Source organism: Sciurus carolinensis, chromosome 15 (assembly GCF_902686445.1).
Source record: "Sciurus carolinensis chromosome 15, mSciCar1.2, whole genome shotgun sequence".
Taxonomy (NCBI): Eukaryota; Metazoa; Chordata; class Mammalia; order Rodentia; family Sciuridae; genus Sciurus; species Sciurus carolinensis.
The window spans coordinates 2,637,822-2,665,768 of record NC_062227.1 but is presented as its reverse complement, the minus strand read 5'-3'; the positions used below and the strand labels follow the sequence as shown (position 1 = coordinate 2,665,768).

The window sequence follows — 27,947 nt, the reverse complement described above, 5'->3', positions numbered from 1 at the left end:
GCTAAGCATGGCCCTGCCACTGAGCTACATTCCAGCACATAAATAACTTTTTAAATAGGACCAATACTCATATGCAATAACATGCAGTTTAAAACGATTTATTTAACAAAATTTCTGTAATTTACATCTTATCATTGCATCAACTCCAAAAGTGAGGAAATAATTCATGGGCCTGCAGTGCTTTTGAAAATAATATTTGATTCATAAAAATGTACATTTATATAGTATGAAATGAACATTTTAAGAAAGTTCAAGCATATACAAGCATTGTTTAATCTCACAAAATATATTTTAATGGGAATATCTGCACTATAAAAGTGTCTTCAATTTACCAAGGAATTCAACACTAACCTATTTTTTGAGTTCGGATTAAATTTTTCCAGTCCGAAGAAGGTTTAAGACACGTGCTGTGCTCACATGGGCTGCCTCTGCACAACCAGGTGATGAGGGGACACCTGACCTGCTGAAGGCCTGAGAGAAGAGGCTGTGCCATCGCCGGGTGACCCTTACAGCAGACTGCTGAACAACATCCAGTCAAACAGATTACAAAAAACTTACTGAGGGTCAGTCCTCATCTGCCTATGCCTCTTTTCTCCTTCAACAGTCATTCACACTAGAAAACAAGTTATTGATGAATTTTTCAAAGAGCTTGGAAAAGTCCCTATGCTCATTTTCAGAAACACTGGAATTCTCTTACAGAGAAATCTTCCAGTGAAGGAAGGAGAATTTTAAAAACTTACAAGTACTTAACTTAGATTAATTTACTTGCCAACCAAAATAAGGTGCAATTCTCCCTGTTTTGAGTCTATGGCCAAGTGGAGAATGCATGCTTTGCTTTTCAGCCAGAAAACACACTGCTGTTCCGGGAAATGGCAGCTCCGCTGGCAGCCAGGCTCCTTCCAATCCTAGCTCTTCTCCTTCCCAGACTTCTAGCCGGCCGGATGCACACTCATCATTTGCATTGCTAAGTAAAACATCACAACTTATATTTTTAAGGTTTCTAAAATTGTTACCTTAAGACAAAATAATAAATGCAAGTAACTAGAACTTAAAATAATTAGAACTAATTTTATTTAATTTTTGGTTGTTAAAAGTGAAACCTACAAACATACAGTCCCAGGGTTTTCCCAGACCAATCAAAGAGTTCTTTGGCAATGTTAGGTGTGTAAAATGACTACCATGCTAATTAACACACTTTACGGAGAAGTCTGATTAAAGTGTTGACGTTGTGAAATAACTAGAAACTGTCAAACATCGCACCTAAGTGCTTTTAAAAACTCTTCGTAAATAGAAAATATAAATGAACAAATTTATTTTTTCCCAATAATAAGTTAAACTTTGTGGCATTTTTTTCCAGTTGCACAAACTCCATTACCACATGAAAATTTATAGAATGTAAACAGCAAGAGTATTATTTAAAACCCAAGGTAATTTTAGTGTAAGTTATGAGAACAAATCGTCGACTGTAGTCTTGTTTTCATGACAAAAATCAAAAATAAACAAGAAAAAAAAAGGCTCTACAGAAACAGCACTGTCTACCTACGTGTGTGTTTACAGCTGTGTAATCAAAGCAATCACCCCTCGGTCGGTCCTCGCATCACCTGCACTCCAGGCACTGTCTGTCCGACGCCCACCACCCAAACGGCCATTCTCCGTGGAAACGAGCGAACGCGCGGAGCTTCCCCGGGCGGCCGGGTCACCGACACCAGGTCCCCAGTTCCGCGAAACGGCGGCGATAAAACAGCGTCGTCCCGGCGGCAGGGCCTGGGCGGCGACGGCGGCGGCGGCGGCGCGGCGGCGGAGGCGCGCGGGCCTCGCGGCCTCTGCCCCGGCCTCCCCGCGCGGCCTCCCCGCGGCCCTCACACCTGGTCGCGCAGGCGGGCCAGTCTCTGCGACAGCTCGTCCTGCTCGGCCGAGGCCACGCTGGTGCCCACCGAGCCGGTCTGGCCCTGCGGCAGCTCCATGTTGAGGTCGAGGCCCGCCTCGTCGGCCATCTCCTGGAGCAGCAGGTCCACCTGGTTCTGGGGGGTGGTCAGCGTCGTCGTGCTGCTCATCGTGTCCTCCATTTGCTGCGTCTGCACGTCCAGCGTCTCGAACTGGTGCTCGAACTTGTCCATCAGCGCGGAGATCTTCTCCAGGTTCATGGTCTTGAGCGTCGCGTCCATCGACTTGACCACGCCGGCCATCGACTTGGTCACCTTGCCCATGGTCACGGCCGTCTGCACCCGCGCGGCCACCGCGTCCACGCGCGCACTCATGCGCAGGAAGTTCACCGCCTGGTTCTTCTGGCGGATGGCGTTCTCGGCGTGTATTCTGGCCACTTCCATGTTGCCCTTCTGAATGGCCTTTTTGATTTTGGCCTTTTCGGCCTTTTCCTCCTTATCGCATTTCTTGGCACTCCTGCTCAATTCTTTGGCCGCGAACTTCAGGTTGAACAGGTGCTTCTCCATGTTAGACATGGTGGGACGCCGCCTCGGGGTCGGCGGCCGGGGCCCGGGCGTGCGCGGAAGCGAGACAAGGAGAGGTGGGTCCGCTCCCGGCCGCCGCTCCTTTGTTTTGGTCCTACTTCCTGCTTCCACTGCGCACGGCGCAGGCGGTGACGTCAGAACTAGGCGCCGGGGCGGGGCTGCGGGTTTGACGGCGCCGGGGGCGGGGCCTGCGTGACGCACGGCGCCTTGGGCGGGGCTACGGGTCGAATGGAGCCGGGGGCGGGGCCTGCGTGACGCACGGCGCCTGGGGCGGGGCTGGCTAGGACGCGGACTCCGTCGTGCTCGGGACGCCTCTGCGCCGTCCCGGCCGGGGGTCCTCGCGGTTTGTTAAGCAATGAGGTCATTACCGAGTTCACAAAGCCAGCGTTCGCAGACGCTGGTTTCGGAATTCGTCTTCTGAGGTCATCGGGCCGTGTTCGGGGCTGCGGGACAGAAGTATCCAAGCTCCAAATCTGGGGATGTCCGGCCGGCGCGCTGACCACCCGCCAAAGGCCCACCAGGTCTGCGGACCAAAGCCTCCTGTTTGCACGGTGGCTTCCACTTCTCGGGGAACTGAGACCACGGATGGAAAGCAAGCAGAAGTCGCCGTTGACCGTGTCTTGATCTGCCTGCACTCTTTACCGTCGTCCGGGACAGCAGCTTCAAAACCCGCACCACCGCGTTCACCCGTGGCCGTCAGTTCAGCGGTTACCACCCCGAAGTCGCCCTGTAATAAAAAGGCCCGTCTTCTGCTGACACGATTCTCTCTTTGATGTTTTATAAATATCCCAAGAACTTCAGTCACATTTAAGTTTGACAGGCTAAACTGTCATTTTACATTATGCAGGCACAGAGTGGTGAGGTGCTGGGACCCACACACGCTGCATACATCAAAACTGTCACTGTGTATTACAGCCTTTAAAAATAAATGCAGCTTTTGGGTGGCAGCAATGTGCACTGTGACTTTCTCCATTAGAAAATTTCCTCCCACATAGCAAGAACGAAGCACCAGCAAGTTCAATCTGTCCTAATGAAGAGGCTGAAAATGAATACTGAGAGCGAATTCTGTTTATGAATTGTTTTCGGCTAGTCTCCATATCTCTTGGGCTTCTTGTGCTATCTTGCCAATCAGTTCAAGGGGTCCCTGTGCCTGACATCCCCTTAGAGCACAGCTCTGGTGATATCTCTTGCTCTAAACCGGGGCACGCAGGTTACACTCCTGTGTAGCATCCTGGCTCCCTTCTTTTGCTGCCCTAAGCCAGTCAAACCAGGCTGAAGCACAGAAGTTGCTAGTCGTTTGTGGCACTCGACCAAGGCAGAGGATGAGACGGTACTCCTCCCCATGTCCTGGATTTTCTGTCCATGTCTTTGCCAAATGAGGTGTCCACCTCCTCCATGAAGCCTTCCTAGGACTCCTCCAATCCCCTTCAGTGCTGCTACTGTATTCCATATCGATACCTGGCTCACACCAACTACACATGAACTGCTTGGAAGGAAAGAACATTCCTATTTGATTCCTGTGGATGCAGCAGGTACTCAGTGCATAGTGGGCACTGCATCCAGTAAGGTTTTGTAGCTGAGAGGGACATGAGCATAATTAGCAGCTTAACCAAGAGCCCCCTGCCTCAAAGCAGAACTCTTTCTCCAGATGAAACTTTAGAAATGTAATAAAGAAATGAGTAAGAGGGAAGCGATCTCTTTGGCGTGGGTATAGTGGGTACAGGGCCCTTTGTCTGCTCACCCTCCCCTTCCAGCTCCCTGGCTCTTCTTGCAGTTTGCAGAACCAGTTCCGTATCCATGCTTTGTGGCTTTTTTCTTTTCTTTTTTAGTGCTGGAGATTGAACCCAGAGGCACTCTACCGCTGTGTTGCCGCCCCAGTCCTTTTTACTTTTCGAGATAGGGTCTTGCTCAGTCGCCCAGCCTGGCCTCAAACTTGCACCTGCCTCAGCCTCCTGAGTAGCTGGATTTACAGACATTCACCATGTCTACCTTCTTAATAACGAATTCTAATTAGGTGAGATGGTTTGGAATATAATTATGAGGAACTCTGAGAGACGATGGTCACAACTATCATTTATGAAGGACTTATGTGGCAGGTGGTGTTTCGGGTACTTCCATGACTTAACTCATTCCATCCTCATGACCCTGTGAGGTGGAGACTAGTAACCTCTGCAGCCTGCAGATAAGGGAAGGGGAGCACAGCGCCCGAAGGAACTCGCCTCAGACCACACATCTGGTTAAGTGGCAGGAACCAGGTTCGGTGGACCAGACGTGAAGCCATGGGACTGCTCCGTGGGTAAGTTAAGAAGTGCAGGGAGGGTCATCTAACCTAAGAGAAGGTGGCTAGGCAGGTGGCCTTTTGAGAAGACGAGTGGCTGAGTTGACTGCAGGGTCAATGTCCACTGAAGTGTCACTGCTAAAAAGAGGCTCCATCCACCTCCTGGAGCTGCCCATAGCAGTGGCCGGGCTCCACCCTGGCTGGACAGTGTCCACAGAAAGGAGTGGAGTTCCAGAGCCATACCATCAGAGACGGGGGACCGTGGAGGAGAAGGCTGAGCTCACCTTTGGCCCCTGTTCTCCCCTCCTTCTGGGAGGTAGCCAGGCCCTGCCTCTGCTCTCTACCCACTGCCATCTCATCGTGCTGGGCAGGATCCCGAGCTGCAGAAGGGATCACACCTGTCTGTCCCCTTGGCATGAGACCCCTTGCAGCTCCTCAGGGTGACTGAACTCAGTCCTTTCCCCCAAATCTCATCTCCACTTAGACAGGGCACCCCTTGTACCTGGTTCTTCAGGTCAGAGTCTTAGCAGCCTCCTGAAGAGGCCTCACCCGCATCTGCACCTTACTCCTCCCGCTGAGGGTGACAGCCTTCAGGTCTGTCTTAGACTGGCATGCTTTGTGTTTTCGCGTGTGTGTCTGAACAGCAAAGGGCAGATTATTTTGGGATTATTATCAAAAGAGACTCCAGGCCTATGACAATTAAGACTGCACCTAAGAACCTTCTGGATCTAATACAGGTGTGAGAAGAGAGTAGTTTAGAACCACTGGAATAGCTGTGACCTCTGCTACCTGCCCGCACCCACAGCCAAGGAGATCCTTTCTCAGTGGAGAGAAGTAGCGTTCTACGAGACTGCCAACGTTTCTAGAAAGCTGTGAGTCAAACCAGTTAATTATGTTTATCATAAAATGGTAGAAAATATATGCTATAAATTGGCACTTCTATTTCCTTCTTTTGAAGCCATACAGGTGGTTAAACGTGAATTACTCAGGTAGGACATGTGATTCGATTTCATTGGGAGACAGTGAATCATTCGCTAAATCTAAAGACACTAAAAAAAATGAGAAAATACAAGATTAATTTTGTCATGTGTGTTAAAATATTACAGGAGTTTGGGCTCAGGCTGCAGTGGTATGGCAAGTGGCCAGTATACGTGAGACCCTGTGTGTTTCTAGTGGGATTTTTTGGGGGGGTATCAGGGATTGAACTCAGGGCACTCGACCCCTGAGCCACACCCCCAGCCCTATTTTGCATTTTATTTAGAGACAGGGTCTCACTGAGTTGCTTAGCACCTCGCTGTTGCTGAGGCTGGCTTTGAGCTTGTGATCCTCCTGCCTCAGCCTCCTGAGCAGCTGGGGTGCCTGGTGTGGCCACTGCTGGGCTCTAGTGGTTTTGAAGTGCTGCGTTTCAGAGTCTCTCAGCCGTCACCATCCTCATGCACTGCGACACGCACGTGCCGGGCATTGAAGCTCACTGGCCCTGCAGCAGACCTCGCTTGCTCTGCACAGTGGCTTCCTAGCTCACCCCTGGCCTGTGCCTCTGCAACACAGCTGGTGCTCGATGAGGTTCTGCTGAATGCATGAATGCAGCTAAAGCAAACAGCACTGTATACATGTCCACTTGGTGACATTTCAAGGCGTCGTATATGAATACACACATGTATGCATTGCATGGCACACTCACGTATTAATGCATTACATGTGTCGTATATGTGCGCGCACACACACTTGTGTGTAGTTTTCCCCTATATGGCTTTTTTTTCAGTGCTAGGGCTCAAACCCAGAGCCTCATGCATGCTGTGCAAACACTGCACCACTGAGCTGCACGGCCAGCCATTCATCCGTCTGTTATCTATCTACCTACCTACCTACCTACCTGTCACCTTTTTATGTAAAAACACAGCTATAATTCAAAACCCTAAGACTCCCCAGACCTCGGGCAATCTCAAGGTCATTATCCCTCAGCTCATGTTAACACGATGTCAGGTTTTCCCAATAAAAACAAGGAAGCGTCAGCAGGGATCAGATCCATGCCATGTCAGAGCTCTGTCTGTGGCTCTGGGGCTTGCTCTGTCACTCCTCCAGGGCCTGGTGACACAAGAGTCCAGTGTGGCATCCACCACAGTACTAATGTAGGGACACTACTTCTCTACCCTGAACAACTTACGATTTGATAAGTTTGGGATGGAATCTAAACGCCCCTGTCCCCCTAAGACAGTTCAGAATCTTTTGGCACTGAGTGAAAGCAGTGACCCCTGACCCTGGGCCTTTATGGTGGGTAGGCTTCAGATTCATTTTGTCTTCCTTGGAATAAAGAAATCCCTGACTGGGCATGGTGGCACATGCCTGTAGTCCCACCCCAATTTGGGAGGCCGAGACAGGAGGATTGCAAGTTCCAGACCAGCCTCAGGAACTGAGTGAGATGCTGCCTAAAAAGAAAGAATACAAAGGGCTGGCCGTGTGGCTCAGTGGTTAAAAAAAAAGATGTGAGGGGCTGGGGTTGTGGCTCAGTGGTAGAGCACTTGCCTAGCATGTGTGAGGCCCTGGGTTCCATCCTCAGCACCGCATATAAATAAATTAATAAAATAAAGGTCCATCAGCAACTAAAAATATATATTTAAAAAAAAAAGATGTGTGACTGCAAGCTGAAGGTTCCTCAGTGTTCATGCTGGACTCTGCATCTAAGGAAATGAAGATGATAAGCGCTAACTAAAGAAACCTGGTAGGAAGCTAGAGACCTGGAATGTTATTGGGTCTGACACGTGCCATGTGTTTTTCTTTCTGTTCCTCGCTGGCAATCTTTATTATGCCACCGTTTTCCTCTTAGGAAGAGCTCACCCCTGCGGTGACTGGCAGCGGGCTGTCTGTGGGAATGTGAAGCTCATCCCACTAGCAGGATTCTGACGGAGAGGGACTCACAGTCACACACCAGGGAGGACAGGGACGCCCCTGGCCCCGGGCGTGCGGTACTGCCGTGCAGGAAGATGGAAGCTGATTCTTCTCATGTAATTACCTTTTTAAACTGAACATTGAACTTGCAACCCATGCATGGAAAACTCAGCCTGCAACGCAGCCAGTCAATTCTGTTGTGTACTAAACCCTGAGCGCTCTGGCTGCTCCTAATGGAAACGAGGCCTGGGAGCTGCTTGCTGAGGGGTGGATGTGGTCGGGGGAGCAGTGTCTGTCCCCGTCACTGCTGCCTGGGAACACTGTGTGCACTGACTGGCTACATCCTTAATCAGTGCACCTTTGATGAACCTCGAGACCTGCCTTCTACTTAGTGCTGTGTCTTAGTTAAACTAAACTTTGGAAGGGCAAATGATTTAAAACAGCCATGGTCAAGGGAGGCCCGGGCCCATTCCAACAGCCACATATGCCGAGAACCGCTTACCTTTACAGTTCTAGTCCAGCCCGCGCTGGGTACTGGGCTCCCTGACCGTTAGTGCCCACAGAGGGCTGATCTTGGCCTTTCAGTTAAGGAAGGCCTGAAATTAAGTTTCTGAGCCCAAACATAAAACTTTTTGTTAATTTCAGTTATGAAGAAAAATAGTATTAGAAAGCAAATATATCTCCTTAGTGAGTCCTACTAGGAATAATTCATATTAACACCTCTAATTTAAAAGTAAAAGATCCTATAACAAAGAAAAATATTTCTTATCATTTCTGTGCTATTATAATACACATTACAGTGTCCAGTTTCCTGTGCAGCAGTGAACACTGTGGTCTACAGGGGTCCGGGTGCAAGTGCTGACTTCCGGGGTGAGGCAGGAGGATCTCAAGTCCAAAGCCAGCCTCGGCAATTCAACGAGGCACCGAGTGACTTAGTGAGACTCTTTGTCTTAAAACAAAATATAAAAAAGGCTGAGGATGTGGCTCAGTGGGCTCAATCCCTGGTACCAAAAAAAAAAAAACAACTTTGAAAAGGATGTCGCGTCAAGTGGTTAGAGAGGAGGTGTCTGAACTGTTAGAATGGCAGGCTTTCTTCTGCTACTTGGCAGAGTTGGGCCGGGTCTCCAGCTCACGCCCCTGTTCCGTTAGGTCTGCCAGGTTCTGCAGGAGAGGCAGGCAGGCGAGCCAGGCAAAGCCGGCGTGCTCATGCCATTTCTTCTCAGAGGCAGCCGTTCTGACAGAGGTAACGGCAGGTGAGAGGCTGCTTTTGCTAAAAGCACCGACTTTCCACAGGCCTGCAGATGCCCACAGGCGACCGAAGCAGGGTGAAGCCCAGCACCTCTGGCCGCAGCTTGTCACTGTCTCCTGGATCCCTCAGACCTGAGTCGGGCCCTGCGGCCCTGCAGCTCTTCCTGTGCATGGCTTCGGAGTGGGATGCGAGGTTCACTAACCCTGAATGTGCCTAACCTTCCCCATCCCGCTGAGACCAGGACCCCAGGGTAAGAGTGACGTCTGAGAGAGCTGCAGGGACAGCAGCTGCCCGCTCCTGTGGTCTCCGGCTCCAGACCCCTGCCGCGGTTCCTGGAGTCCCATCACCGCCCTAAACCCACACCCTGGGCTCCAGGCGCAGCAGAGCCTCACAGACAGGTGATGGGACCCCACTAAGTGGGAGCATTACTGAGGAGAGGAACCGGCCGCGCCCTCACGTTTAGATGAGGACCTCTGCAGGGTGTCCACATGGGACCCTGACTGAGATGACGGCCAACAGTCCACAGGATGGCCACACTGCTTGGTTTCGCAGGCCTCTCGCCCAGGCCGGCTCTTCCCTCTGCTCCTGAGGCTCCTGGCGGGGCCTGACCCGCTCACCTGCCCCAGGGCCGCGTTGACCAAGCCCCTCTCCTGCTCCTTTTGCTTGGGTTTTGGGTGGTCAGGCCCGACTCTCTTGATGCCCCCAGGGTTTTGCCTCTGGCCGAGGACTCCAGTATCAGAAGGGTCTCCTCGACGGAGGGACAGAGGTGCTGGCCGAGCACTCTCAATATTCTAGACAGTGAGGCCTTCTAGCGGGTATTTCTCTTCAGGAACCAGACAGTCTGTCAATAACCATCTGGAAAGCTGCACTAATAGTCAATCAGAGCAGATTTGGAGAGAAAGTGTATTTTCAGAGTAAGCTCAGCAGTTAAAAGAGAATGGAGAGCGAACCGAATTCCAAGCATGCTAACAGAAAACTGCAAATCTGCAACTGCATGTAGGTGAGCTGAGGTAAGGAACCAGCTCGCTCCTGCAGCCTTCGGGGGTCTCGTTTCCGCAGCTGCAGAGACCACCACGCTGCCTCTGCCCAGCGTCACGGCCGCAGCCCCTCCACCCCTGGACCCTTTCAAGGAGGAGTGCTAACCACGAGAAGCTCATGGTCAGGCGGGTGGAGAACTGCGCTCTGAGCACTTCACAGCAGGGAGCTCAGAGAGGGGCGCCCAGCGGCCACACAGCGTCTGCACCCCGTATCCAGCCCGCCAGCAAGCACGGGTTAAAGAGCCCACTAGAGAGCACGTGGCGTCCGTACTCCGCACCCAGACAGCGAAAGCCCTGCTCAGGAGCAGTCAGTCCTCTGTGGGCTGCCTGCAGGGCAGCTGTGTTCCCGCTTCCTCTGTGGACCTGGCGTCTGAGGGCGGCGGAGCTGGTCCCCCGAGGACGTGTAAGTTCAGCTGCACACGGATTCCTTCTGCTCACTCCATGTTTTAGAGGCAGAACTGGAAAGAGAGACTGACCTTCGAATGGATGCTCACCTCACACTGGGTTTCTTATTTTAAGAAATCTGAGATGTCCTTGGACAAGTTGAACTGAGGAATTACTTTTTTGGCCAAGCTCTGTCAAGTCCCATCTCCCTCAGAAGAAGGTGTATTCAGCCACTGCCTGAAGCTTGGCGGTCAAGGTGGAGCCTTCGCTCCTTAGCAATCGCTGCCTGCCTCAGGGAGCCAGGGAGCGATCTTCCATTCCCTTTCCATGGAAGTGACGCCCAGTACAAGGTTTTTATTAATATCTAGGATGAGAAACGAGGGCACCCCCTCACTCAACTGCACATGGAAACCCTGTGCTCAGATTTCCGTAAGGGAACATAATCATGCAGTGAAGCTTATATTTCAAAGGTAGCTTTCTGTCGGCATCAGGGATCCTGGTTACTATGTGATCAAAGGAATCCAGTGGAGCAAAGGTATCTAGTTCTAACCACTGGTGGCAAGGAAGCCCCAGGAAGGTCTTTCTTTCTTCCTCTTTGAATGCTGTTTTTGATAGGAAATTATCAAAGCGTAGCCTCCTTCCACCCTACCCTGTTTTAAAGCTTTCATTACATTTCTTGATCTTGTGAACACATTCTGACTTTTTCCTGGGAAGGACTTATATAATGTACTTCCCATAGTTCTGAGTTAGTAAATGCTTCTGTTCTAAAGGAAGCCACAAAGGAGGGTGTATCAGAACCTCTTTTTGTTTGGTTTGGTTTGGTTTTTGGTCCTAGGGGTGGGACCCAGAGTCTCACGTGTTAAGCCTGCACTCTGCCACTAAGTCACACTTCCAGTCCTAAGAACTTTTCTTTTTTTATGCCTGAATAATATTCCCTTGGATGGCTTTGCCACGTGTTCTTTACCCATTCGTCAGGTGATGAACACTGGGGTTTTCTCCACATTTTGGCTACTGTGAAGAATGCTGAGGTGAACAGATAAAATACTTGAACTAGCTGAGCTCCACAGAAACATTAACTTTGCTTACATGAGAGGCGTGGGTGGTAGAGAAAGCCTAAGAAGCGCAGTTATAATATGAAAATCCAGCTGTTTACAAATTCACCCGCTGCATGCCAGATGCTGTTGTAGGTGCCGTGGGCAATGCGGTTCCACCTGCGCGGTTAATAGCGGCACACTAGCCCAGCCAGACTGAAGACTCACAGGCCCTGGCCGGAGAGTGAAGTGCGGCCAGCGTCTGGCGTGCGGTACGGGCCAGGCCCTGCCTGGGGAGTAAGTCCCTCCCGCGCAGACGGCGTATGACCCCCTGCTGGTGCGCACAAGCAGGAGCGATTCCGAGGTTCCCAGGCATCTATGTTCGAATCCCGGCTGGTGCTCTTCTGTTTCTTTCCTCCCTCTGCCCCTCCCACATGGGCGAGGACGAGGTGAAGCCACGTGGACTCTGGCCCCTGGGGCTCTGCACGGGCGCTCAGTGAGGCAGCTCGTGGAAGGGCGAGGGGAACCTCACCTCTGCTGAGCACTCTGCCACCGTGGCGGGCGGGACTCTTTCTGCTGTTTCCTCCGTGTTAACTAGGAAGCCCACGGAAGCAGGCAGACTTAGGTGGTCACCCTCCCGTCCGAGAAGGTGCAGAACTCAGTGGCTTTTATGTGCCGAGAGTCACGTGACCATCCCCACAACTGCAGACACGTCCATCACCCCGGAAGGAAAGCGAGGCCCACGAGTGACGTCTGGGGACCCCGGTCTGCCCTCTGCGCCTGTCGCGTGCCTGCTCTGGCGTTTCACGGGAATGGTGTCTGTCCTCTGTGTGCTGGGCACTGAGCCCAGGCCTGCGAGGCCCACGAGTGGCGTCTGGGGACCCCCGTCTGCCCTCTGTGCCTGTCGCATGCCTGCTCTGGCATTTCACGGGAGTGGTGTCTGTCCTCCGTGGTGCTGGGCACTGAGCCCAGGCCTGCGTGTGCCAGGGAGGCGCGACCCCGGCTGCACCCCAGCCTGGACAGTTCACATGAAAGGAGCCGGCCGCGCGTGGCCCCTCAGGCCCGGCTTCCCTGACGCGGCACAGCTGTCCTCGGGTGAAGCGCTGCTCCCTCGGAGCGTGAGGTGACTCCTGCGGGAGAGCTCGTTTGTCCCCGACACCAGGCCGGGGGCTGGGCCGTCCCCACTGCCGACTGCAGCAGCGTCGCCCTGAGCACTTCTCTGCAAGTTGTGATGTGGAAGTAAGCTTTTCAGTCCCCCGGGTGCAACTAGGAGACGCCGGGTCCCCTCCTGGAACCACACACTGGGAGTGGGCTGGGGTCCTGGGGAACCTGGGGTCCCCTCCTGGAACCACACACTAGGAGTGGGCTGGGGTCCTGGGGTCCCCTCCTGGAACCACACACTAGGAGTGGGCTGGGGTCCTGGGGTCCCCTCCTGGAACCACACACTAGGAGTGGGCTGGGGTCCTGGGGTCCCCTCCTGGAACCACACACTAGGAGTGGGCTGAGGACCTGGGGTCCCCTCCTGGAACCACACACTAGGAGTGGGCTGAGGACCTGGGGTCCCCTCCTGGAACCACACACTAGGAGTGGGCTGGGGTCCTGGGGTCCCCTCCTGGAACCACACACTAGGAGTGGGCTGGGGTCCTGGGGTCCCCTCCTGGAACCACACACTAGGAGTGGGCTGGGGTCCTGGGGTCCCCTCCTGGAACCACACACTAGGAGTGGGCTGGGGTCCTGGGGTCCCCTGCTGGAACCACACACTAGGAGTGGGCTGGGGTCCTGGGGAGACTCTGGGGTCCCCTCCTGGAACCACACACTAGGAGTGGGCTGGGGTCCTGGGGAGACTCTGGGGTCCCCTCCTGGAACCACACACTAGGAGTGGGCTGGGGTCCTGGGGAGACTCTGGGGTCCCCTCCTGGAACCACACACTAGGAGTGGGCTGGGGTCCTGGGGAACCTGGGGTCCCCTCCTGGAACCACACACTAGGAGTGGGCTGGGGTCCTGGGGAACCTGGGGTCCCCTCCTGGAACCACACACTAGGAGTGGGCTGGGGTCCTGGGGTCCCCTCCTGGAACCACACACTAGGAGTGGGCTGAGGACCTGGGGTCCCCTCCTGGAACCACACACTAGGAGTGGGCTGGGGTCCTGGGGTCCCCTCCTGGAACCACACACTAGGAGTGGGCTGAGGACCTGGGGTCCCCTCCTGGAACCACACACTAGGAGTGGGCTGGGTTCCTGGGGTCCCCTCCTGGAACCACACACTAGGAGTGGGCTGGGGTCCTGGGGAACCTGGGGTCCCCTCCTGGAACCACACACTAGGAGTGGGCTGGGGTCCTGGGGTCCCCTCCTGGAACCACAAACTAGGAGTGGGCTGGGGTCCTGGGGAACCTGGGGTCCACTCCTGGAACCACACACTAGGAGTGGGCTGGGGTCCTGGGGAGACTCTGGGGTCCCCTCCTGGAACCACACACTAGGAGTGGGCTGGGGTCCTGGGGAGACTCTGGGGTCCCCTCCTGGAACCACACACTAGGAGTGGGCTGGGGTCCTGGGGTCCCCTCCTGGAACCACACACTAGGAGTGGGCTGGGGTCCTGGGGAGACTCCGGGGTCCCCTCCTGGAACCACACACTAGGAGTGGGCTGGGGTCCTGGGGAACCTGGGGTCCCCTCCTGGAACCACACACTAGGAGTGGGCTGGGGTCCTGGGGTCCCCCCCTGGAACCACACACTAGGAGTGGGCTGGGGTCCTGGGGAACCTGGGGTCCCCTCCTGGAACCACACACTAGGAGTGGGCTGGGGTCCTGGGGTCCCCTCCTGGAACCACACACTAGGAGTGGGCTGAGGACCTGGGGTCCCCTCCTGGAACCACACACTAGGAGTGGGCTGGGGTCCTGGGGTCCCCTCCTGGAACCACACACTAGGAGTGGGCTGAGGACCTGGGGTCCCCTCCTGGAACCACACACTAGGAGTGGGCTGGGGTCCTGGGGTCCCCTCCTGGAACCACACACTAGGAGTGGGCTGGGGTCCTGGGGTCCCCTCCTGGAACCACACACTAGGAGTGGGCTGGGGTCCTGGGGAGACTCTGGGGTCCCCTCCTGGAACCACACACTAGGAGTGGGCTGGGGTCCTGGGGTCCCCTCCTGGAACCACACACTAGGAGTGGGCTGGGGTCCTGGGGTCCCCTCCTGGAACCACACACTAGGAGTGGGCTGGGGTCCTGGGGAACCTGGGGTCCCCTCCTGGAACCACACACTAGGAGTGGGCTGGGGTCCTGGGGTCCCCTCCTGGAACCACACACTAGGAGTGGGCTGAGGACCTGGGGTCCCCTCCTGGAACCACATACTAGGAGTGGGCTGAGGACCTGGGGTCCCCTCCTGGAACCACACACTAGGAGTGGGCTGGGGTCCTGGGGAGACTCTGGGGTCCCCTCCTGGAACCACATACTAGGAGTGGGCTGGGGTCCTGGGGAGACTCTGGGGTCCCCTCCTGGAACCACACACTAGGAGTGGGCTGGGGTCCTGGGGTCCCCTCCTGGAACCACACACTAGGAGTGGGCTGGGGTCCTGGGGTCCCCTCCTGGAACCACACACTAGGAGTGGGCTGAGGACCTGGGGTCCCCTCCTGGAACCACACACTAGGAGTGGGCTGGGGCCCTGGGGTCCCCTCCTGGAACCACACACTAGGAGTGGGCTGGGGTCCTGGGGTCCCCTCCTGGAACCACACACTAGGAGTGGGCTGGGGTCCTGGGGTCCCCTCCTGGAACCACACACTAGGAGTGGGCTGAGGACCTGGGGTCCCCTCCTGGAACCACACACTAGGAGTGGGCTGAGGACCTGGGGTCCCCTCCTGGAACCACACACTAGGAGTGGGCTGGGGTCCTGGGGTCCCCTCCTGGAACCACACACTAGGAGTGGGCTGGGGTCCTGGGGTCCCCTCCTGGAACCACACACTAGGAGTGGGCTGGGGTCCTGGGGTCCCCTCCTGGAACCACACACTAGGAGTGGGCTGGGGTCCTGGGGTCCCCTCCTGGAACCACACACTAGGAGTGGGCTGGGGTCCTGGGGTCCCCTCCTGGAACCACACACTAGGAGTGGGCTGAGGACCTGGGGTCCCCTCCTGGAACCACACACTAGGAGTGGGCTGAGGACCTGGGGTCCCCTCCTGGAACCACACACTAGGAGTGGGCTGGGGTCCTGGGGTCCCCTCCTGGAACCACACACTAGGAGTGGGCTGGGGTCCTGGGGTCCCCTCCTGGAACCACACACTAGGAGTGGGCTGGGGTCCTGGGGAGACTCCGGGGTCCCCTCCTGGAACCACACACTAGGAGTGGGCTGAGGACCTGGGGTCCCCTCCTGGAACCACACACTAGGAGTGGGCTGGGGTCCTGGGGTCCCCTCCTGGAACCACACACTAGGAGTGGGCTGAGGACCTGGGGTCCCCTCCTGGAACCACACACTAGGAGTGGGCTGGGGTCCTGGGGAGACTCCGGGGTCCCCTCCTAGAACCACACACTAGGAGTGGGCTGAGGACCTGGGGTCCCCTCCTGGAACCACACACTAGGAGTGGGCTGGGGTCCTGGGGTCCCCTCCTGGAACCACACACTAGGAGTGGGCTGAGGACCTGGGGTCCCCTCCTGGAACCACACACTAGGAGTGGACTGGGGTCCTGGGGTCCCCTCCTGGAACCACACACTAGGAGTGGGCTGGGGTCCTGGGGTCCCCTCCTGGAACCACACACTAGGAGTGGGCTGGGGTCCTGGGGTCCCCTCCTGGAACCACACACTAGGAGTGGGCTGGGGTCCTGGGGAGACTCTGGGGTCCCCTCCTGGAACCACACACTAGGATTGGGCTGGGGTCCTGGGGAGACTCTGGGGTCCCCTCCTGGAACCACACACTAGGAGTGGGCTGAGGACCTGGGGTCCCCTCCTGGAACCACACACTAGGAGTGGGCTGGGGTCCTGGGGAGACTCTGGGGTCCCCTCCTGGAACCACACACTAGGAGTGGGCTGGGGTCCTGGGGAGACTCTGGGGTCCCCTCCTGGAACCACACACTAGGAGTGGGCTGGGGTCCTGGGGAGACTCTGGGGTCCCCTCCTGGAACCACACACTAGGAGTGGGCTGAGGACCTGGGGTCCCCTCCTGGAACCACATACTCGGAGTGGGCTGGGGTCCTGGGGTCCCCTCCTGGAACCACACACTAGGAGTGGGCTGGGGTCCTGGGGTCCCCTGCTGGAACCACACACTAGGAGTGGGCTGGGGTCCTGGGGTCCCCTCCTGGAACCACACACTAGGAGTGGGCTGGGGTCCTGGGGTCCCCTGCTGGAACCACACACTAGGAGTGGGCCGGGGTCCTGGGGAGACTCTGGGGTCCCCTCCTGGAACCACACACTAGGAGTGGGCTGGGGTCCTGGGGAACCTGGGGTCCCTTCCTGGAACCACACACTAGAAGTGGGCTGAGGACTTGGGGTCCCCTCCTGACCGCCGTGCTGCGTCCACCACTTTGCATTCCCACCAGCAGCAGGAGGTGGCGTGTGCACACCTGCCCAGGTGTTCTCGGCTGGCTCTCGGTGGGAACCCCGGGAGCAGGTGTCTGGTGGGTCTTACTGGGGTTGATCCCAGGACCGGGAGCGCCTTTTCCGGAGCATAAGGGCTATGTGTGTCTCACCGGGGAAATGTTGATCGAGATGCGTCTCTGCCATTTAAAACTTGAGCTATGTGTCTTTTATCGTCGGTCCTGAGAGTACTCTTAATAATGGTTCTTAACGACTCGCTCGCCCGTGAATCGGACTGAAATGGAAAGTTAGCGACAGTCACTCAAAATCTGAGGTAGTGGGCACCCTCTGACAATCCAGAGGTGTGGGCCGTGCCGGGTGCCTTCAGAGCTGGGTTCTGGCGCCACCTGGCATGCACTGAATGGTCACAGAATACCTGCTGAAATTTTAATCTGAAATGCTCTCAGAATCTTTAGGTTTCAAATGTGAATTCCCAAACCAAGTAATGCTCTGGTATTGTCGTGCTCTGTAGTTTCATGAGACTGTGATATTTCCCCTGCCGGGCAGGCAGATAAATTCACCGGGTCAGCGTGAGCACTGGTGTGGGGCAGCTCTCCTCTGGGCGGGTGGTAGGCTTCGGAGCTGAGAGGCAGGACGCGCCTCCTAACTGTATGTGGGTCACAGTAGTAGTTAGTGACTTTCCATCTGAGTTCCCTAGGTTCCTCGGAAATGTTTCAAAGAATTCCGCAAACATTTAAAAATAACTGTAATGAAATCCCTCACACTCGAATGCCTTACCGGTCTTTGTAATTTGCCAGAAACCTCAATTTATTAACTGTGCTACCATGTAACACTTTTCTGTAGACTTCTAATCACATATAGTTGTATGTTTTATTTCTCTCCCCTACATTTTATCATGAGAATTTCAAACATAAAACAATTTGAGATAATTTTATAGGGAACACTTGGCTACCTTTTTTTTTTAGATCATGCCGTTATCATTTTCTGTACTTTTTATTTATTTTTATTTTTTGGAGATGAGGTCTTACCATGTGGCCCATGCTGGCCTCAAACTCCTGATCTTAAGTTATCTTTCTGCCTCAGCCCCTGTGTATCTGGGATTGTACGTAGGCACCAGAATATCTAGCTTTTTTTTTTTTACTGTACTTTAAAAAAGAATAGTCATATCCCTGTTCATCTATCCATCCCTTAATCCATCTCATTTCTAGGCTCTTTCTCTCTCTCTCTCCGTCCCCCCCCCTTTCTTTCCTTTTTTTTTTGGAAGTGCTGGGGAATCGACCGGGGCTCTCTCCCTCGGAGCTGCACCCCCAGGCTTTGTGCTTGTTGCTTGAAGCCCCATGTCACTCAGCTGCCCAGCTGGCGGAGACGCGCAGTCCTGCCTCAGCCTCCTGAGCAGCGGGCAGGCTGCTCCGTGGCACCAGCTCTTGGATGCATTTCAGAGAGTGCAGACCTGGTGCACTTCCCTCTTGAGCAGGAAGATCATTATCTAGAAATCGGTTTGCTCAGTTTTTCTTTCAATGTGAGCTTTACATCCACAACCCCACAAGTCCTATTGTGTCTTTGTAGAATTCTGACAAGTCATGTGCTTCTGTAACCCGATCCCCGCATTTCCAGCTTCCTTCAAACACAGGGTTTGGAAGGGAGGCGCCGCTCACTTTGGGGTGTGTGCTGGGGACCCAGAGCTCTGTGCTAGCTAAGCACTTGCTCTTCCACCAGCCGGCCTGCTCTCCCTAGGGTGCAGCGCCCGCAGCAGAGTTCCCTCACAGGGGCAAGACCCGCCCCTCCAGCACCTGACAGCTGGACGCCCCTGCGGCCACCAGCTCTGCTGGCAGGTCCGCTGTCATAGTCTCACAGGGCGAACATGCCCCACCTCAGTGCTGTAAATAAAATAGCGCTAGGATTCCACACTCCCGCTAAAGGACTGTGCAGAGCTGTTGGAGACTGTTATGAACTCAACTCGGAAGATTTCTGATGATTCTCCTTTTCACACTTCAGCATAATTTAACTTAAAATGTTCCTTGTGGTTCCAAGGAAAACAAACAGAAAAATATGTTTCTGCTACCACTTGCAACCAGCCTCCCCATGTGCCAGAATGATTCCACCTGGCCCCTCCCCAGCAGGAATGAACTGGATGGCGAACCTGGCAAAAGACCTCTGCCACCTCTGGCCACTGGGTTTCAATTCTGTTTCTATCAACACGGCCACAGAAACCTCCTGGTTCACTTGCAATAAGCGAGACTGCAGGGGGCATCCACAGCAAGCGCTGTTCTAATCCACTCCACTGGGCTCCTTTCTTGCACCACTTTGCTTGGACACTTGCATTTGGTTCTGCTGCTGTGCAAGTTTACTTATTTTTAGGGGGGTTGGGGGCTTCCAGGGATTGGTCTCAGCTGCACTTGACCACTGAGCCACACCCCAGCCCTATTTTGTGTTTTATTTAGACACAGGGTCTCACTGAGTTGCTTATGGCCTCGCTAAGTTGCTGAGGCCGGCTTTGAGCTTGTGATCCTCCTGCCTCAGCCTCCCAAGTCGCTGGGATGACAGGCGTGCGGCACTGTGCCCGGCATGCTGCTATGCATGAACACTGGTGCTGGTGTGGCAGCTGCACCCTGGGGAGCCTGGTACCTGGAGGCCACAGAGTACCTCCAAGCAGCCCGGGAGGCCGGGGCTCAGGCTCACCAGCCAAGCTGCAGCAGCCCGGCCTCGCCTCCTTATTACTGGCTTTCCACCCACGGGTCTGCACACCATGGGCTCCACCTCCAGGCAGTACAGGAATGCACAGCTTGAAGGCCTCCAAACTGTGCTTTCTTTTGTTTGTTTTATTTTACTATATAAAACACGACGTGCACAGCTTTCAGCAAGAATCTAGCAGTACACAACAAACAGCGACGCCATCAGAAGCTTGGCATGACACGCAAAGAAGAGGCCGGGAACCGGGTCTGGTCCTGACTGTCCCTTCTCCACACGAAGCCTGAGTGCACCAGGAGACAGGGAGTTCACTGGGTATTTGTTCTGGGATGGTTGACTTTATTTTTGGTGCTGGGGATTCATCCCAGTGTGCTCTACCACTGAGCTACACCACTAGTCCTTTCTGATTTTTATTTTGAGACAGGGTCTTGCTAAATTTGTTTAGGGCCTTGCTAGTTGCTGAGGCTGGCCTTGAACTTGCGATCCTCCTGCCTTAGCCTCCTGAGTTGCTGGGGTTACAGGTGTGTACCGCTTCACCTGGCTCAATCTGAGAGATCTAAAACTACTTTTTACACAAGAACATTTGTGGCAAGTGATATCAAAAATTTCTTCTGGATGCTTCAGGACAGGGGTTTCCAAACAAGGGTAAAGGAAATGAATATTTGCCAAGGGACTTACTGCTGAGATACCTGGTTCACCTGCTTTGCTCCACTGCTGCTGTGACAGTGGTCCACGTCACCTTTGGAACACAGCTCGGAGGCTCATTTTTCACAGGGACCTGTTTTCTTCTCTTCTCCCTCTCCCCCTCCCTAACCTGGGGCAGGGAACAAGAGTACCCTGAGCACCTGCTCCACAGGACGGAGATGTCTGCCAGGGATCCAGGAAGTGAGTATCTCCCAAATTAACAAGTGAGTGTTAGCACAACCTCTGGTGCCCTGGGACCCCCTGTCAGGGTGCACCTGGAACGTGGCCTTTGAAGAGCTCCCTTAAAAGCCTGTTCCTGCTCATGGGCAGAATCAGGGCCTCTGGGACAGGAGTCCCTGGGTTTCTCCTTTGTTAGCCAAGCAATAAAACTTCTTTTTCCTCTCACTTAAAACTGTGCCCTTATTACTATACTGACATTAATTGGCACTGGAGACAAGGCCCGAGCTTTTAGTTACTCTACCTTCACTTTTCATAAGCAAAATGAAAAAAAAAAAAAAAAAAAAAAAAAGAGTAATTGTACCACCTATAAACTGTTCCAGTGCTTCAGATACGGAAAATCCAAAATCAGGGTAGGAATAAAGGCCAAAATGAACGTCAAGAAGAGAGCGTGTGTGCACCCAGGGAGTTGTTACGTATTTCATGAACGCCACAGAATATAGTAATTCACATTTAAAATGATAGTTTATTTTAAAATGACCTGCAAAAGACAAAGTTGAAGCTAAAATCTTGTTGATGCTAATGGTTTCCAGATTGTCCCTGAAGCCTAGTACTCTAGGACTTGCCAGCCCCCCGCCGGCTGGAGTCGGGGCCACAGCGAAGGTGGCGATGGAGACTCCCAGCCGGTGATAGGGGCAGACCTGGGCCTGCGGCCGAAGAATCACCTGATCCCCTGCCCCCCTTTCCTTTTTCTGGAATATTCTCTCTGCGAGTATTCGAAGCCAATTATTCAAATGGACGCGCTCCTGAGCGAGCTGACGTACCTGCACAAAGCCTACCAGGCTGCACGCGGAGCTGAAGCATTTGGAGTTGCATCGGGCAACGCCTGACTTCATAAAGCTATTCTGAAGATCCAATTTTCTCTCTCCGAAAATAGCTGTTTCCATGGTTACGTGATCACTTATGATTACGACTGAGAGGAAGTGCATTTTGGGGATAATTCAGTAGAGTCTGGGCTGTGATTTTCACAGTAGGGATTGGGAAACTCTGCGTCAAATATAATCTCTGTTAATTTGTGAGCCTGCAGCCCCACAGCCGCCCCTGGACACTGACAGCGCGGCGCTTCAGACTCGGCCGCAGAGACGGCCTCCGCTCTGGAATCAGGGACGCCCGGGGGCTCCTTGGGGCAGCCTGGTGGGCCCTGCCAGAGACACCGACCGGTCAAGGGGGCCAGCAGCTTGGCAGGGGGCCGGCCCTGGACTTCTCGGGAAGGAGCGAGCTGAGAGCTGCCCCCAGGTGCCTCTGGTGGACGCTGCTTCTCGACACCACCGCGCAGACCCCACCCTCCTCGCCCCCAACAGCCCAGCACAGACCTTGGCATAGACCATCCGAGCTCACGAGGTTTTGGGGGTCCCTCGGCGCTTGCCCACCTGCAGGCTTGGGTGTGGTGCTGGCCACTGCTGCTTGACCCATCTGAAGAACAGGCCCAGAGGCAGGGAACCTTAACCGGCCGGTGGAAGGGCAGCCTGAACCAGCGGGAGGCCGGAGGAGGAGGCCAGTGTGGGCCAGGTCCTCACCAAGACGCGCCAGGGCCAAGGGGAGCCTGGTTCCCGCTGCATCCCCGCCCCGGGCTCCGCGCTCCTTCTCCATCCCCCTTTTGACACTGAGATAGGCCTCGGGTCACACAGACGCTGCTGCCTCCCACCGACTCCCAATTCTGAAGCCACGAGTCTGGTTTAGAGCACCCACGCGGTGGCGCGACCTCAGCTGATTCCAGAGCGGCCTCTGTCCCATAGAGGAGCCCTCCCGCCCTGGCACCACGCTGCCTCCGAGGCTGTGCCCTCCGCGGACACTTGCACCTGGGATCACTCTCGTGTGACCTGGCGTTGGCGTCCCCACTCAGCACCATGTCTCCAGCTCACGCATTCTGCAGCTGGTTATCAGCACTTTTGTTTCCTTTTTGGTGGTGAATAGTATTCCACGGTCTGGGAGTTCACATTTGGTGGGTCCATCAGTCAGCTGATGTTTCCACTCGGGCTGTGATGGATGAGGTCGCTGTGAACACGTGCCCCCAGGTTTCCGTGTCAATGCATGTCTTTAATTCTCTTTGGTATACACTTAAGGGTGTCCTGCTGGACGCCACAGAGCAACTGCCAGGTTCTCCCAGGTTCTGAGCAGACAGCTCCGCCTCCCCAGCCCGAGCAGGACCTGGACGCCACTAAGAATCTCTCGTGCCTCAAACGTTCCCGGGAACTGGGTCACGGGAGGAAGGACTTTCGCAGGCCTTGGTATCAGGCCCTCCGTGGTGAGTCTCCAGGTTTGGTCCCACGAGGTAACAGTGACCCCGGTCACCCCAAGGCTCACATCGGGTCTGCCCCAGGCCCTTGGACGAGGGGAGGAGGGCAGGAGCGGCCTGGAGACCGCGGGGCAGGAGGAGCGGGGCTGCGGGGCCTCTGAAGGCCGCGGTCAGCACTGCCCGTCAGCAGTGCGTCGATTCTGGGGTCTGGATCTGCCAATCCAGGTGCGGTCACGCTGCAAATGACACTTCCACCAACGCCAGGCTGCAGGCGAGAGGGTGACCCCGAGGTGACGGCGGAGTGGGGCCCCCACTGTTGGTGACGTCACAGCTGTCCTGATGTCACTGCACAGCGCAGGCCTCACAAGCTGTGGCCGTGCTGGCGGGAACGCCCTGCCGCCGCCCATCGGTGGCAGTCAACGGTGGTTGTCCTGCTTACAGAGGACGCCGCTGACAGGGACACAGCCGGCCGCGAGCCCGGGCAGCAGCCCCACGCGCTCTGTGCCCACCGTGTCTCCCGCTGCTCTTGACCTGATTTTCGCTCAGCTGTTTGAAGCACCAGGCGTCTGAGCAACAGGCTGCTGTTATCCATCCACCCAGCACTCAACCCATCGTGCAGAAAGCCAGGCCGTCCGGGTGTGTGTGCCTCAGGACCTTTGCACAAGGCGAGGTCACCCCCCAGGCGGTTCTCCGCATGCAACCCAGCTGCTAAGTGATGGTTTCAAGGTACATGTGCTGAGCACCGGCTCTGCAGGAACACCCAGCTCGGAGCTGAAGGAGACACGCTCTGGGGGACTCAAAGTCCAGTGGGCTGGACGACGGGCAAGAGTGTCGTGGTCTGAGGCTGCGCTGAGCTCTGTCCCTCGCTGATCTGACCGGACCCCTCCTTCCTTTCCTCAAGCGGTGGTGATGAGGCAGGATCTCTGTTATTCTTGACCTTCCTTCAGCAACTCAGAATACCTTGGCGGCTAACACTGGCCTGACTGGCCATCTGTTCCTAAGCTCCTCCCTCCCTCCCTCCGTCCCCAAACCAGACAGTCCTCAAGAGGCAAGGCCGCAGACCCAACATGGCTCTCCACTGGAACGGACGAGCGAGCTCAGGTGCAGAGCCAGGGACTACCCGGGACCCCGTCTCCGTGATTCTGCGGGCCCGGCCGAGGAGGCCAGTCGGAGGCTGGGCTGACCGCGTTTCACCCTGACAGGCCTGAAGGGGGTCTCGCTCTGCAGGAGGCCTTTGCCAAAGGACAGACTGAGGGAAGCAGCAGCTTTCAACTCTGGCCTCGTCCCTTTCTGGGGAGCTGTGATCCCGAGGCCCCTCAGTTCACCTCCCCGGGCCTGGGTCTCCGCCTTGGTGACCCGCGAGCAGGAGAACCGCCTCCCCGGGGCAGGCAGGCTTCCCAGGGCGTCGACCGCTGCTTGCTTAAGCTACACGGTGGCCTGAGGACAGCGGTCACTACACCCCTGGCACGGTCCGCCCGAGTCTCGCGAGCATCGTCTGGACGCTGTCAGACTCGCACCTTCGCATTCCCACGTTCTATTTAAGATCAAGTCGCTGATTCCATCACCATGGTGATGCACGGATAAACGCCCCCCGTGTGCTTTAAAGAAATCCCCAGGGTGACGCTGAGCAGCTCTGGCCTCTCCCCGCCAGCCTGCCTTCCAGACACGCAGACACAGGACAGGACGCGCTCCACCTGGTCAGCAGGGAGCAGGCCAGGCTGCAGTTGACGAGCTGAGCACCCGGACCTCTGACCACCGCAAACTGCTGGTCAGGGGCAGCAAGCGGGCCTGGAGGGCAAGACAGGCCCCACGGCCCCGGCCAGCCCCTGCGGACCCTGGGACGTCTGGAGCTGCCCTGGAGCCTGGCAGCCAACCTTCCCACAGCCCAGACTCAGGGTGAGGCAGTCACGCAGGAGGCGAGACCCAGGGCCAGCCTGCGGTCGGTCGTGGGCAGACCTCGGGAACGGATGGCTCAGTGGCTGCTGGGACGAGTCAGCTTTCCAGGGAGTTCGGCCCCCCTTCTGTCTCCTGCATGCTTCTCTTTCTGCCATGAGGCCCTTGACAGCACAAACCAGATGCCACTGCTTCCTCTTGTGATTTCTGGCCTCCAGAACCATAAACCAAAACAAACCTCTTTCCTTTATAAATCACCCATTCTCAGGTACTGTGTTACAGCAGCAGAACGGATGATTCTCTCTGAGCTCCAGGCTCCTACAACACAGGGCCTGCTCGAGGTCTCCACTCGACATCCCTTTGGCATCTCAAACTGAATCCCCAAACCAGAGATTGTGCTCCCCACCCCACCCCACCCCACAGACTCAATGTCCCAGACTGCCCCTTCTCAGTATCCAAACCCTCCCCTCGCTCCTGCCTCTCCCCTACCTGCCTCTTTGGCTCCCCCACGGCTGCTCCGGCCTCAGCCGCTCCATGGTCTCTGCCTCCTCTGTGTCCTTCTCCCCCATTCCCTCCCTCACCCAGCCAACAGCCACCCGCTGCCTTTGGAAGAAAACCCAAGTTCCCTGTGGGGCCTCAGCCCCGAGGTGGCCCCTGCCCACCTCTCACTTCCGGTGGCCTCTCCTCCTTTCCCATCCATGCCCAGCTCCTCTGCCTCCAGCTCCCCGGGGACCCTCCCCAGCGCCTGCATGCCGACCTTGCTTGGTGCCCCACGCCCCGGGCTGACAGTGCCCAGCCGGTGGTGACCACACCCCTGCTCCTCCTCCAATGGCCATTCACCCGGAGCTGCCCCGCTGGTTCCACGGCTCAGAGGCGCTGAGCTCCTTGCTGTCCAAAGGGCCACATAAAACAACCCTGTGTCCAGTCTTGTTAACAGCAGCAGGCGTTTCTAGAAGGTGCCAATGATGTGACACTTTTTTGGGGGGCGCTACCATCCGCAGTGGTGGAAAGTGTCTGAAGGTAGCACAAGACCCTGGGAGGGCGGCGAGGCCCCCTGGCCGCAGGACCCTCCCTTCTTCCACTACAGTTTCCCCTCAAGTATGTGTTGTCATGTTCATCACCAGCTAATTAACATAAGGGTCTGGTGGTCACACGTGTTGACCTTACCTGAGAGTCATCCGCGGAGCCCTGCTCCCGCAAACACGGTCACGCGCGCGCCCAGGGCTCCGCGCAGACCGGAGGAGCCTGCCCCAGCGGCCCCTGCCCCGCCGCCAGCCCCAGAGCGCTGCGCCCCGCGCCCCCCCGCAGAGCCCCGGCCACTCACTACTGGGCGCAGTCGATGAGCTGGTACTCGTTGGACCTCTCGAAGCACGCCTTCACGCCCTCGTCGTCCCACAGCTTCTTGACGTGGTCGAAGAACTCCTGCGGCGAGAAAGGGCGGTGAGAAGGGCGGGCGCTGCGGCCTCCCCAGCGGGGCAGAGGAGCCGTCGCAGTCCACGGGGTCCCCTGGGGGGCTCGGGAGTGAAAAGACCAGTCATTAACTGTGAATGAAGCAGGCTCAGCGTCCGCGCTCTGGGTACCGGCGACTGGATGGGAGACAGGCAGGTTTAAGTTCTGTCCAGCAGCTGTCTCTTGGCCTTTCTCTAAGCCACCAGCAGAATGGACATGGGCAACTAGGTGGATGAACTCTGGTCTTTGGTTTCGTAACCTGAAACCTGCGTCTGCACTTTGTAGTGACAGTCACCGTGAGTGCAGGCGTGTGCACCCCGAGCCAGGGGCCAGCGCTCCACCTCACCCGCAGGTCGAGCCACCTCTGAAAGAAGACTCTTCTGTCTGGAAGTGAAGGGGGCCTAGGAACTCAGATTCCCACGTTCCCCAAGTCCAGTCAACCAGTGCTGGGGAGCCAGACGAACACATTAGGTGCCAAACGCAAAAGCAGCCACCTGAGTGTTTAGGGGACAGTGTGCTGGACACATGCCCTGCTACTGCCCGCATCTGACCCTTGCTGGGACCCCAGGAAGAACCAGGACCACCTCTGATCTGTACACTGGGGTCTTCCTGCCTTTGTCTCCACAGAGGGCCACGTTTTCCAAGAATCAACCTAAATTCCCTGGGGAAAATGAGGATCTGCTATGTGTTCTTAGAGATTCACAGTTCCGTTCAAGAGTGGGTCTGCCAGCTGGGTTGTGGCTCAGTGGTGGAGCACTTGCCTAGCATGTGTGCGGCCCTCGGTTTGAGTCTCAGCACTGTGTATAGAAAAGTAAATAAAGGTCTGCCAACATTTAAATATATATAATATATAAATATATATTAAAAATAAAAACATATTAAATGAAAATATATACAAAAATTAAAATATATAGAAATATATATTTAAAAAAAGTGGATGCAAATATTGTGAAGTACCCTTATACTTAGGAGGGGAGGAGGAGGAGGAGGAGGAGGAGGAGGAGGAGGAGGAGGAGGAAGAGGAGGGAGGGAGATAGGGAGGGACAGAAGAGGCAGTGGTGGAAGAAGAAACCAAAATGGTAAGTATGAAATCAGCTACAAAATGGTAAGTATGAAATCAGCTACAAATCCCTGGAAGGTGCCCTGGCTTGGTTACCCCCTGGAGGGCGCCCTGGCTCACCTCCTGGAAGGCGCCCTGGCTCACCCCCTGGAGGGCGCCCTGGACTCACCTCCTGGAAGGCGCCCTGGCTTGGTCACCTCGTGGAGGGCATCCTGGCTCACCTCCTGGAAGGCGCCCTGGCTCACCTCCTGGAAGGCGCCCTGGCTCACCTCCTGGAAGGCGCCCTGGCTCACCTCCTGGAGGGCGTCCTGGCTCACCTCCTGGAAGGCGCCCTGGCTCACCTCCTGGAAGGCGCCCTGGCTCACCTCCTGGAAGGTGCCCTGGCTCACCTCCTGGAGGGCGTCCTGGCTCACCTCCTGGAAGGTGCCCTGGCTTGGTCACCTCCTGGAAGGTGCCCTGGCTCACCTCCTGGAAGGCGCCCTGGCTCACCTCCTGGAAGGCGCCCTGGCTCACCTCCTGGAAGGCGCCCTGGCTGGTCACCTCCTGGAAGGCACCCTGGCTCACCTCCTGGAAGGTGCCCTGGCTTGGTTACCTCCTGGAAGGCACCCTGGCTTGGTCACCTCCTGGAAGGCGCCCTGGCTCACCTCCTGGAGGGCGCCCTGGCTCACCTCCTGGAAGGTGCCCTGGCTTGGTTACCTCCTGGAAGGCGCCCTGGCTCACCTCCTGGAAGGTGCCCTGGCTTGGTTACCTCCTGGAAGGCGCCCTGGCTCACCTCCTGGAAGGTGCCCTGGCTTGGTTACCTCCTGGAAGGCGCCTGGCTTGGTTACCTCCTGGAAGGCGCCCTGGCTCACCTCCTG

General features: G+C 55.9%; 2 protein-coding genes and 1 long non-coding RNA gene across 7 annotated transcripts in view; 1 reads left to right on the top strand and 2 right to left on the bottom strand.

Annotated features, from left to right (window-relative positions):
* The window catches only part of Gnal (G protein subunit alpha L), a 484,329-nt gene that overhangs the window by 20,022 nt on the left and 436,360 nt on the right, over window positions 1-27,947 (bottom strand). For all 5 annotated transcript variants that reach the window (XM_047526849.1, XM_047526851.1, XM_047526852.1 and 2 more), the window contains one exon: window positions 25,906-26,003. In XM_047526849.1, the coding sequence (XP_047382805.1) occupies window positions 25,906-26,003 (98 nt within the window). The remainder of the gene's footprint in view (window positions 1-25,905; window positions 26,004-27,947) is intronic.
* Chmp1b (charged multivesicular body protein 1B) lies at window positions 83-2,587 on the bottom strand. Its single transcript, XM_047526860.1, has one exon. The coding sequence runs from the start codon at window positions 2,457-2,459 to the stop codon at window positions 1,860-1,862; it is 600 nt and encodes a 199-aa protein (XP_047382816.1). The 5' UTR covers window positions 2,460-2,587; the 3' UTR covers window positions 83-1,859.
* Window positions 2,777-8,118, top strand: LOC124965708 (uncharacterized). Its single transcript, XR_007105223.1, has 3 exons — window positions 2,777-4,764; window positions 5,484-5,618; window positions 7,571-8,118. It is a non-coding gene; the product is annotated as an uncharacterized LOC124965708 (long non-coding RNA).

Bases quoted from the DNA above. Each gene is read 5' to 3' on its own strand.
- Chmp1b (XM_047526860.1), bottom strand. From the start codon at position 2,459: ATGTCTAACATGGAGAAGCACCTGTTCAACCTGAAGTTCGCGGCCAAA.